The sequence below is a fragment of the Heloderma suspectum genome, chromosome 5 (genome assembly GCF_057233095.1).
Source record: "Heloderma suspectum isolate Gila_16-S chromosome 5, 16-S_ref, whole genome shotgun sequence".
Classification (NCBI taxonomy): domain Eukaryota; kingdom Metazoa; phylum Chordata; class Lepidosauria; order Squamata; family Helodermatidae; genus Heloderma; species Heloderma suspectum.
The window spans coordinates 24,020,326-24,032,894 of NC_139462.1; the positions used below are offsets into that span (position 1 = coordinate 24,020,326).

A 12,569-nucleotide genomic window follows, 5' to 3' on the forward strand; every position below is an offset into this window, starting at 1 on the left:
CTTCTGTGAAGGAGCAATCTCAATCGCAGGATAAAAGCTCCGTGTGAAGAAAGCCCAGATGCCATCCTTATACCTGTAACCCTCATGACTTTACCTACCACTTACATCTTTTTTCTTACCATAGAAAATCCATCAAGGAAAAAAATAGCTGCACAATGCCTTTTGATTGGTTGCACCAGAAACCCTCTGTCTTGAAGCACTGTAGCAAATGAATGCTTCCTGTTACTGATGGGAAAGTGTAGTATTTACTGCTTATTTTGTTTCTGGGTCAAGTTTTGCTATACGAACTAATTTGTTGAACTAAGCAATATTTCTGGCAGCACGTATAACTGAATTCTTACTTCATGTTCCATCTTTGGTTTTTTGGATATTTTTAACATACACTGGTCTCAAAATCTTTGTGGTTTAATAAGAATTTAACTTTTTAAATGAGAGCAAAATATTTATGGAAGATCCAACAACAGTATTCAGATGGAAGCTTAAGGTATCCATTCAAATACATTGGGGGAGAATTAAGAACATAAGAAGACATATTTGGACATATTTGTCCAATCGCCTTTTAAAGCCATCCAAATTGATGGCCATCACTACATCTTGTGGTGAAGATGAATGAAGTGAATCCCATAGTTTAGCTATGAGACCTGTGAAGAAGTACTCCCTTTTATCTGTCCTGAAACTCGCACCAATCAGCTTCATGGGATGACCCCGGGTTCTCTGAGAGGAGAAAAGTCTCTCTCCTTCTCCATTCTAAAATTTCCCTCAGCTACATAGCAATCAGTTACATAATGCACAAGTCCCCACAAGCACTGAGAAATGCTCCCTTTTTCAGTGCTTAGCGGGGGGAAAGCACTTATCTCTGATCAACTGCTTATCAGAGACAATAACTTTTTACTGTGGGGCAAAGGGGGTAAGGCAAGGGGAGGAAGCAGCTGAGTGATTCAGTCCTCCTTTCAACTGAGGCTTGGCCAACTTACTTCCGAGTAGTCATGCAGAGGCTTGCCCTGCTTACTTGTGAGTAGACATGCTGCTCATACTTGCTTCTGTATGAATTGTGGGGTGGGGGTGGTTTTTTCAGCCATGCTCACTTTTGCATGAGATCCTGCCTACCACTGGAACACATCTCCAAGAACTTTGCCAAAATGGAATCCTGCCCTTGGGTCAAAAAAAAAAAAAAAAGATTCCTTACACTGTCAGCAGGAATAGGTTTCACCACCGTTCCATGTGTACCATGTGTACCAAGAGAACACCCTAGAACTCATCCTGAGCCTTCCATGGGAATATAGGTAGTAAAGGGCAACCTGTCTGTCATGGAAACTTATCTGCCATTACTGATCTTCTGTTTGAGAACTCCTGGTAGGGTCAATGGAACGCAGTTTGCAAACCACTGATACAAACGGTATAGTGAACTATCATATCACCTGGTGGGTAGAAATTCCTCATTATTGACTAATGCTGTTGCTTGTTTAGGTGCCAGTTAGTAGATGTTGTTGTTGTTCAGTCATTAAGTCGTGTCCGACTCTTCGTGACCCCATGGACCATAGCACGCCAGGCCTTCCTGTCCTCCTCTCTCTCCCGGAGTGTGCTCAGGTTCATATTCATTGCATCGGTGATGCTATCTAGCCATCTCATCCTCTGCCGTCCCCTTCTCCTTTTGCCTTCAACCTTTCCTAGCATCAGGGTCTTTTCCAGAGAGTTTTCGCATTAGGTGGCCAAAATATTTGAGCTTCAGCTTCAGTATCTGTCCTTCCAATGAGCAGTTGGGGTTGATTTCCTTTAGGATTGACTGATTTGACCTCCTTGCAGTCCAGGGGACTCGTAAGAGTCTTCTCCAGCACCACAGTTCGAAAGCATCGATTCTTCGGCACTCAGCCTTCCTTATAGTCCAGCTCTCACAGCCATACATTACTACTGGGAAAACCATAGCTTTGATTAGACGGACCTTTGTAGGCAAGGTGATGTCTCTGCTTCTTACTATGCTGTCTAGGTTTGCCATAGCTTTCCTCCCCAGGAGCAAGCGTCTTTTAATTTCATGGCTACAGTCACCATCTGCGGTGATCTTGGAGCCCAAGAAAATAACTTCTGTCACTGCTTCCATTTCTTCCCCTTCTATATGCCAGGAAGTGATGGGGCCACATGCCATGATCTTAGTTTTTTTAATGTTGAGTTTCAAACCAGCTTTTGCACTCTCCACTTTCACCCTCAACAAGAGGCTCTTTAGATCCTCTTCGCTTTCTGCCATTAGGGTGGTATCGTCTGCATATCTGAGGTTGTTGATAATTCTCCCGGCAATCTTAATTCCAACCTGTGATTCAGCCAACCTGGTGTATCTCATGATGTACTCCGCATATAAATTAAATAAGCAGGGTGACAATATACAGCCTTGTCGTACTCCCTTCCCAATTTTGAACCAATCGGTTGTTCCATGTCTGGTTCTTACTGTTGTGGCCCTTGTACAGGTTTCTCAGGAGACAGGTAAGGTGGTCTGGTACTCCCATCTCTTTAAGAATTTGCCACAGTTTGTTGTGATCCACACAATCACACAATCAGCGTAGTCAATAAAGCAGAAATAGACGTTTTTCTGGAATTCATTTGCTTTCTCCATGATCCAGCGAATGTTGGCAATTTGATCTCTAGTTCCTCTGCCTCTTTGGAACCCAGATTGTACTTCCGGTAGTAATCGGTTCACATGCTGCTGATGCCTAGCTTGTAGGATTTTGAGCATAACCTTGCTGGCATGTGAAATGAGCGCAATTGTACGGTAGCATGAACACTCTTTGGCATTGCCCTTCTTTGGAATTGGAATGTAAACTGACCTTTTCCAGTCTTGTGGCCACTGTTGAGTGTTCCAAATTTGTTGGCATATTAAGTGCAGCACTTGAACAGCATCATCTTTTAGGATCTGAAATAGCTCAGCTGGAATACTGTCATCTCTGCTAGCTTTGTTGTTAGTAATGCTTCCTAAGGCCCACTTGACTTCACTCTCGAGGATGTCCAGCTCAAGTTCAGTGACCGCACTATCATGGCTATCAGGGACATTCAGATCTTTACTATATAGTTCTTCTGTGTATTCTTTCCACCTCTTCTTAATCTCATCTGCTTCTGTTAGGTCCCTGCCTTTTTTGTCCTTTATCATGCCCGTCTTTGCACAAAACGTTCCCTTGATAGCTCCGATTTTCTTGAAGAGATCTCTAGTCTTTCCCATTCTATTGTTTTCCTCCATTTCTTTGCATTGTTCATTTAAGAAGGCCTTCTTGTCTCTCCTTGCTATTCTCTGGAATTCTGCATTCAGTTGGATATATCTTCCCCTTTCCCCCGTTGCTTTTCGCTTCCCTTCTTTCCTCATCTACTTGTAAAGCCTCATCACACAGCCACTTGGCTTTCTTGCATTTCTTTTTCTTTGGGATGGATTGAGTTGCTGCCTCCTGAACAATGTTATGGACCTCCGTCCATAGTTCCTCAGGCACTCTGTCTATCAGGTCTAATCCCTTAAATCTATTCCTCACCTCCACTGTATATTCATAAGGGATACGATTTAGGTCATTGAATGTTAAAACAGTATAAGGTAGATCTGGTGATAAATTGTGTAGCGGGGGCCTGAGGGAATGAATGTCCGCTTATGTATCAAATTAAAATTAATGTCACATTTCTTATGGCTTCCTGTTAATGCTTCTTTTTCAAGGTCTGTGGGGTACAAGGCTAATGGAAGAAAGCACAACAAGAGAGAAATACCTAAAAAGTGTTTTACGGGAACTAATCACATACTTAATTTTTCTCCTGATCCTGTCTATCTGTAAGTAGTCTTTGTGGTGGTACTTTAATGTGATAGCCACTGTGATATTTATCAGTTTGACTGAATACAGTTTGAGTGTACAGTTTAATACAGTTTAAAGCCTTTCTGTTTTAAGTACTCTCTTATGATTCTTTCTAAGCTTGGGTTTGCATTGTTCATAAAAAGTATTTACTCATATGTAATAGTTACAGAGCGACCTCATGGTTATTAGCCACGGTCACTTGCAGCACCCATGGGTGCCAGATTGCCAATCCAAGCCTATGCCCACAGCTTCTCATGTTATCCAAACCCAGTGAGGGTGACTTGTTGGGGTGGTTAATATGCCACCCCACAACCCTACAATAGGCCATGGGTTATGGGTGGTTTGTTAACCACCCCAACAAACTACCCTTGCCAGGTTCAGATGACACAAGAAGCTATACCTAGCAAGGGTAATGATGCAAATCAGCCAGCATGTGCAGGGTAGGTAACAAGGCATGGTGGCTTGTTAACCACTCTGTGATTATGCGAACCAGGCCAGCCTCTCTATTTCGATGTGGTTGTACATTGTTTATAGACATAGAAAAGAAATTTTACACTTGCAAATCTATCTTGACAATTCATGAATGTATCTTCATATTTTACCATTGTATAAAGCTGATGCTGGCACTTAACAAAATATAAATTCCACACTGGATCAGTTTGTATGTCACAACAAGCCACTGTGGGTTAATTAACCCTCGGGGCACCACGGCATGAGCTGGCCACCATTTTGAATTTGCAAACCCCAGCTGGCAGTTGCCGTGGCTTGTTGTGTCATGCAAAACCAAGCAGCAGGGGTTGTTTGAGGATTAGACAACCCTGAAATAACCCTTGGCTTGTTTCAGAATTATTTGAGGGATGCAGCAGTCCCTGCTGGTAAATTAAAGGTGTTTCTACACGAGGCATTTATCGTGGGCTCATCATTCCCTACTCATGGTTGCTTATGGGTTCTTTAGATGACGACATGACCCTCCAGTTTCACTTTTGTTTCTAAGCAGCACTTCCAGCGAGCTTTTTTAGAGGAGGGGAAACAGGGCATTTAATTGTGAAACCAAAAGAAAGTGGGATTTCCTATTGGGTATTTGCACTACTCTGCTATACCACAGTGTTTTTAGGCAGCATTTTCTGTGAGTTTTTTTAGAGCAAGAAAATGTGGTATTATTTTTGAAAGAGAAAGAAAACACTTTTCCCACTTGTGTAATTGTGCTATTCCACTATTCCACAGTGCCACTTAGAGGTTATGTAGCAGGAAAAGAAACACTTCTTGTGTAGTGCTCAGATCTCAATTCTGCAATGAAACCAAAAGCAGATTAACAGCCTTGTGTAGAGAAGCTGTAAGCCATGTTGGGCTTTCGTGTCGTGCACACCAGGTGACTGTGTTCGTTTGCTGGCCTGTTGTTCATATGATCACTTTTAGTTCTTTTTAATAAAGTAATTTTGCGACTCAAGGACAGTATTTTCATAAACCCTATCTTCATTAATACCTTCTCTTTACTAGCGGAAACCAACGAGATGGAACACATGAGTAGATAGTACTGGTGGGCTTATTAGTCTCATCCGTTTTGGAGCACTTCTAGCACTGACCCATCTATGTTTTTGCCAGTAGTAGTACTGCTTTATAAAGAAGTATAAAATAGTGTAAGAACTCTGTTGGTCTGCAGTGCAGTCTCCTGTAAAGTTTATTGATGGTAGAGACTATAAATATTAACAACTTGGTCAGCTGATAAACTGGATCTGAGCTTGTATTAAGTGTTTTCCAGACCTATGGGCAGTATCCAACAGGGTGCTTACGCCCCTGGCGATTCTCCCACACCCCGCTGGTTCCCATCCGCAAGTGGTACTCACTGCTCCACTCTTTGGAGATTCGGTGCTTACGGGAGCAGCCAGAAACAAGCAAAACCACTCATTTCTGGAACGGGGCAGGTTGGTGGAGCTTGCATAAGGAAAGTGTTAAATCACTGTTGCATGTTGCCATGCATCCTGCTTGCGCGATAGAATCAGTGGGACCCACTGCTTGTTGCAAGAGAATTGGTGTGGTGTAAGCACCCCATTGGATACTGCCCAGAGTAACGTAAATGAAATCTTGTCATGCAAAGTTACTTTCCTGGTCACTTTTTTTTTTTACACCAAAGCAATATCTTTGAAATGCATCTACCATTTTATTATAAAAATATTAAAAATAAAAACAATTTTTTGTTTTGCTTGAATTTCATATATTTTCGGTAAGAAAATATGCATTCACACAATCAATCATCAACAAGCGGTTAGATACTTAAAACTAGGTTATGTCCTGGTCTAAGGACTAAACTACACATGATGTTAAATATGTAGCGTGCAGATGAGCCTCACTTTGTATTTTACTTCCAGGTAAGTGTGTGGGACCCTGATCTGGATTGGGACCACTGCGCATGGGTAAGAGAGAGTTAAACCTTCCCACCCAGCCTCTTTTCATTGTAAATTCCCCTCCCCATACTCCCCCCACCCCACATTCAGAGGCTAAAAAAAACCAAATTAACCTCCATTGGCACCAGTGAAGGGTTTACCCTTCTTTTTAGCCCTCATGTGTGAGGTGTGATGTGGGGGTGGGGAGTGGCTGAGTGGCAAGGTTTAAACTTTTCTACTCAATTGCAGTGGTTCTGATATGGGGCTGTGCACTTACGTGGAAGTAAAAAAAAAAAGTGAGGCTCAACTGTCCACTAATTATTAATCATTATTAAATATGGTTTGTAGTTTAGCCCTTAGATGGGTTGCATAAGCAGCAGCAGCACAGTTTTATTTTCTTCTGTTTGTATTTTCTTATGGAGAAGGGAAAGAGAGATGAGAGAGTACTAGAAAGACAAGGAAAAAAATGGACTTATACAGATTTAAAACACACACAAATAGATTCCATTTTGAGGGTTAAAATGAAAGGTGAGTCTGAAAAGGATAGAAGCTACTGTATTAAAACACTTAACTTCATGGCAAATCAATTTCTTTTTAGTGCCTCCCCATAATGGAGCCAGTGAGACAATAAAATATCTGAGAAGAGTTTCTAGCATAGAAAAATTGTGGCACAACATATATTTATTAATTAAGATGGAGTGTGAAATTAGGGAGATTCCGATACAAGATTTTTGGGGGGACCACCCCTGCTTTTGAATCAATTTAGGATCAAGCCCAGATCCCCTCTGGAGTCCAGGTAAATCCTAAATTGTTCTATAAGACATTGCAACCAGTCATGGGAATAAAAAGCTTAACATTGGCACTTGTCAGCTGTATAATGCTTTTATGTCATGTATGCATTTTTTAAAAAAAATTAAATCAATTTGAAATTCTTTTTTCTTCCAAACTCATGTTTACAGTGTCTTATGGAATGGTGAGTTCTAACATGTACTACTACACAAGGGTGATGTCACAGCTCTTTCTAGACACACCAGTATCAAAAATGGAGAAGACCAACTTCAAAACTTTGTCCATGATGGAAGACTTCTGGAAGGTACAGATTGGGATTTTGTCCTTGAGCAGTAATATGTTCAAGTAACACTCACAGAACATGGTTAGTGCATTATCAAAAATAATTTAAGGCAGCTTTAGTCTGTCACTATCTTGAAAAAGGTGTGTATGGTTTGGCAGGGCTTCTTGTAGGGCTTAATCCAGCCTTTCAAAGAAGCTAGTTGTGAAATTACTACTAGTCCACGTGCCTACGTGTATCTCTATTAATCTTGTGTGATACATTGGTAAGCCAGTGGGGAATAAAACTGATGCTTGTCCAATATAGAAAAGTTTCTGCTGTCTGGTCAGCTGGAAATAGTTCTTACACAGGATTCCCTTGGAGTATGTCCCATTGAAAATGATTGCACTGTGGGTGGTTTTGTATCATATGGACAGCCATACGTAGAGGATCATACTGTTTTTGTAGAAGTGGTTGTACATTCATCCTCCCCAATTGATATATGATCATTGTCTTATAAAAAAGATGCCTTGCAGAAAATGTAGTTAGTTTTGATAGTCAAAAGTGTTGAATATTTTTAATCATACTGTATTATGAACAGAAGAAATCTGTACATGTATATCTAAAATATATTATTGAGAAGTACACTAAGGTCTCAATTAAGTACATTTTAATGTCTGCTTTAAAAATCTGCAGAATCATAGCAGCAGTTAATTTCCCCCAAATTGCCTTCTGTCTCAGTTCACTGAGGGCCCTTTGCTAGATGGACTGTACTGGGAGATATGGTACAACAATAAAACAGTGGCACAGAATAGAAGTTTCATCTACCATGAGAACCTGCTTTTGGGAGTGCCTCGTATCCGGCAACTGAAAGTGAGGAATGGCTCGTGTTCAATACCTGAAGATTTAAAAGATGAAATTAAAGACTGCTATGATGTTTATTCTGTGGGTAATGAGGACACTGCTCCATTTGGACTCCGCAATGGAACTGCGTATGTATTTTCCCCCCATACATATAGCTGATGGAACTTTCCATTGTTCTGAAAGATATTTAGCCAGTGCTTGAACCTGATGCCTACCAGATTGAAAATTACAATCTATGCTCTAGTCTTTGTAAAAGCATTCCACTTTATTTGACATTTCTAAACTAACTTATTTCTGCTAATATAAAAACAACCTTGATGAAATTGTGTTCTTGAGTAGTTCAAATGGGTCCATGTCTGCCCCCACATTTTACTTTTGATGCAGAGAAATAGACTTTCCTAAACTCATTTCATAATTGTTCACTTTTAGATTGATTAGGCTTTGCTTATGAAAATATGAAAATAATAGCTCTAGTGTGTCTCTTCCTGTTGCATTTCAGATGGACTTACACTAGTGAAAAAGATCTGAATGGGAGCAGCCATTGGGGGTTGATTGCAACATACAGTGGAGCTGGCTATTACCAGGATCTTTCCAGAAGCAAAGAGGAGACAGCTGCATTGATTGCTGGTCTTAAGAACAACTTGTGGCTTGATAGAGGCACAAGGGCAGCATTTATTGATTTTTCAGTGTACAATGCAAATATCAATCTCTTCTGTATTATCAGGTGGGTCTGGAATTTTTGAGTGTTAACCCTCCGTTGTCTGTGTTCACGATGCAGAACATTTACAGTTAGACGGTTGTATCCAAAGTTAGTTTAACTTAAGTCCTATTAATTTCAGTGGGTCTCCTCTAAAAAGGACTAACATTGGATACAACCCCAATTCTATGCATGTTTACTTGGAAGTTAAGTCTAGCTGAAGTCAGCAGGACTTCGGAGCAAGCTACATATGTACTTGTCCTCCTCCCCACCCAATAGACTAATAGCAACTTTGGGGATAGGAGGTGATTTCGATCAGGAAAATGGCAAGGAAGAGAAAGGTTAACTACTGCCTCCTCCTCCAGTGTCTCTGCTTCCCCACCCCACCACAGCTGCTTTAAAAAACTTCGTGAAGGATCTGATTACAGATCTCCCGCATCACATATAGTTTGGCCCTTAGTCCTAAGCAAGAATCCTAAGGGCTGGAACCTGAAGCTGCTGCTGCTTTATTTTCTATTGAGAATTTTAATTATTGTGCATTGGCTGTTGTTAAGATATGGTGAATGAAACGTCATCAGTCATGTTTGATCAAGAAATGTTACTTCGGTCTGCCATTTTAAGAACTGTGGAGTTCTACAGTCTAAATTCTTGCAGCTTTCTTCAGAAGCAAATTAGAGATGTTCCTTTGAGCAACTTTCTTAATAAAGTGAGGACTGGGTAGAACTGGCTTCATAATCCTCCTCAGGCATGAAGCAGGCTAGATGACTTTGAGCAAGTCTCTATATCTTAGGCTAGCACAATGCAAGCTCTCTCTCTCTGTGTGCATGCCTATATATTAATTTCAAACATGTACAATAGCGTTCATGTAAAATGAGAGTCTAGTACTTACCTATAATTTACATTAAACAGTCTTACTGGTAGCTTTTAAAATAATTATGAAAACATTAGGACTTCTCTAGATATTCTTATTTATAACCTTTAAAAGGGACGTAAAAGCACGTTTTCAAAGCGTTTTGTTTTAAATATTTATTTACTATAAAATTAATGCTCCATCCTTCCCTCTGTAAAAACCTTTTTTTAAAAAAAACCTTTCAAGGTGGCTTACATTGATTAAAAACAACAACTGAACAATAAAACAAAAATCAATAGTACTAACAATTACACATTCATTCATCCCCCCCCCCCCAATTTGCAGGTTATTGGTGGAGTTCCCACCAACAGGAGGCCTCCTTACATCTTGGCAATTCCAGCCAGTGAAGTTGATCCACTACATTTCTACTTTTGACTTCTTCCTGGCTGCCTGTGAAATTGTTTTTTGCCTCTTTATTATTTATTATATGGTGGAAGAAATCCTGGAAATTCATATTCACAGGCTGTTCTATTTCAGGAGTCTTTGGAACTGTCTAGATGTTCTCATTATTGCGGTAAGTGAAATCCAATGAATATGACCCTTTCGGTACTGTCACTGTTACTTTTCAAAAGGCATTCATGGACCTATGAAGGCAGGGCTGCAGCACTAGTCCCCATGGGCGCAGTCCATGGGAAATGTCTCTAGTGAGTTCCCAGTGCACAAAGAGATGACTTGGTTGCCCATTCTTTAGTACCATCACTGCCTCCTGCTGCTGCTGAAGGCCGTTTCTACGCAAGGCATTTATTGTGCACTTGTGATTGGCTACTCATGGATGTTTGCAGGTCCTTTACATGACGCCGTCAACTTTTAGGATGTTTCCAGTGGTTTTTCCGAGTTATCCCACCTTAAAAAAAGACTGGAGATAAGCTGGCATATAGAAAAAACCCAACATTTCCACAGTGTGTAGGTCCGGTGTGCCACGATAATTCTGCCACTAGATGGCGCTGTTTCATTGAAAACTATAGAAAACTCGGGCAAGGCCGCTGAGAAAGGGCATTTTCAATTCCTCGTCATATTCATCATCTAAAGGACGCAATCCTAATCGTACCACAGAAATGGAAGCAAAACGCTCAGGTAGGGCTGTGGGATTTTCCGTTAATGTAGAGACACCCGAAAAAGCTTCCTGAAACTGCAACCTCCTCCTGTCTGAAGCAGTTGCAGGGTACTTAGTACCCAAGTGGAGGAGAGGGAGGCACCAGCAGCAAGGTCTGCAGCATAACACTTTTTGATTCACTACTATGCTACAGTCACATGTACATTAAAAAGTGTTATCAAAATGTGTTGACAGCGCTTTTGAACCCGAAAGACTGAAGGCGAAAGGAGAAGGGGACGGCAGAGGATGAGATGGCTAGATAGCATCACTGATGCAATGAATATGGACTTGAGCACGCTCCGGGAGAGAGCGGAGGACAGGAAGGCCTGGCGTGCTATGGTCCATGGGGTCACGAAGAGTCGGACACGACTGAACGACTGAACAACAAATGATATACATCTGTCTCAGCCCCCAAATACCAACTTACTGTACTGAAGGCGCCCTGAGTGCTTTCACTTGGGTTGACACTGTAAGAGAAATTAAGGGCGCAATCCTATGCATGTTTAGACAGAGCAAAGGCCTACATCTCCCAGCATTCCTCACCCAGGCTTCCTTACATAGGGAAGTTCAAAAACCTATGTTCCATATCATTTATGTACTTTTTTTCTACACTCAGCTATCACTGGCAGCTATAGGAATTAATATATATCGAACATCTACTGTGGATAGGTTACTGAAGGAGCTGCTTGAAAATCAAAATAGCTTCCCCAATTTTGAGCCTCTAGCATACTGGCAAACACAGTTCAACAATATTGCAGCTGTTACCATGTTTTTCGTCTGGATGAAGGTAATTCAAACTTTATTGTGATATTTCAAGCAAATGAAAGCATTTCTTAACTTGTTTAACACATTAACATTTGTGACTTTGAAAGAGCAATTTACATTCCAAGTCTGTCTACATTTTATTCCTTTCAATGTGTACCGTGCCCTGCTTTAACACTCAGATCAAGAAATAGAACATTCCAGACAAAGGCCAAAATTCACTAAACCCAGCTAAGTTCAGAGTTGCATGCTTGCAGCCAGGCTCTTTGCTTCGTTTTCAAGTCGTGTAGCCCTCTTGTGCAGTACCCGAACCTGCTGTTGACACTCCTCATACTTTAAGAGCTAGTGTTGATTGTGGAGAACTATTCTTAAAAAGGAGCAGAGAGCTCAATTCCTGAAAACCAATCTGGTTTTTGTCATGAAATAATAATTAAACATATAAGCAAGGGATTTAATCTTAAAACTGATTTGTAATGGATTGAATAAATTTATTTATTTCATTTCTGTACCGCCCAATAGCCGAAGCTCTCTGGACGGTTCACAAATAATAAAGATGCATTTTCATAGAGAATTTGGCTAATAAAAATATCTGCAGTTAAGAGAGTGGTCTGGTTTGCACATCTGCTAAACCATAGCTTAGCGCAATGCGCTTCCTTCTGCTCCCGCTACTATCCAGTTCCTTAAATATTTTTCTCTTCTTCAACAGCTCTTTAAATTTGTCAGCTTCAACCGAACAATGAGCCAATTATCTACCACGATGTCACGATGTGCCAAAGATGTTCTTGGCTTTGCCATTATGTTTTTCATCATTTTCATAGCCTATGCTCAGTTAGCCTACCTTGTGTTTGGTACACAAGTTGATGACTTCAGTACCTTCCAGGACAGTGTGTAAGTACAACAATAAAATGTTTTAAGAGCTGTCTGTGAATTAGCACTGGGACAGGCTTCAGATACAGAAGCTTGCATCAAATTCATAGTTAAAATTCTATCAGCTTTAATGAA

The 12,569-nt window shown here is 40.7% G+C and overlaps 1 protein-coding gene across 2 annotated transcripts in view; it reads left to right on the forward strand.

Annotated features, from left to right (window-relative positions):
• The window catches only part of PKD2 (polycystin 2, transient receptor potential cation channel), a 32,980-nt gene that overhangs the window by 6,723 nt on the left and 13,688 nt on the right, over positions 1 to 12,569 (forward strand). The window contains exons 2-8 of one of the 2 annotated variants that reach the window (XM_084855589.1): positions 3,680 to 3,790; positions 7,153 to 7,286; positions 7,983 to 8,233; positions 8,605 to 8,829; positions 9,998 to 10,226; positions 11,422 to 11,592; positions 12,274 to 12,455. In XM_084855589.1, coding sequence (XP_084711715.1) covers positions 3,680 to 3,790; positions 7,153 to 7,286; positions 7,983 to 8,233; positions 8,605 to 8,829; positions 9,998 to 10,226; positions 11,422 to 11,592; positions 12,274 to 12,455 — 1,303 coding nt within the window. The remainder of the gene's footprint in view (positions 1 to 3,679; positions 3,791 to 7,152; positions 7,287 to 7,982; positions 8,234 to 8,604; positions 8,830 to 9,997; positions 10,227 to 11,421; positions 11,593 to 12,273; positions 12,456 to 12,569) is intronic. The other variant, XM_084855587.1, reaches the window with a different exon arrangement.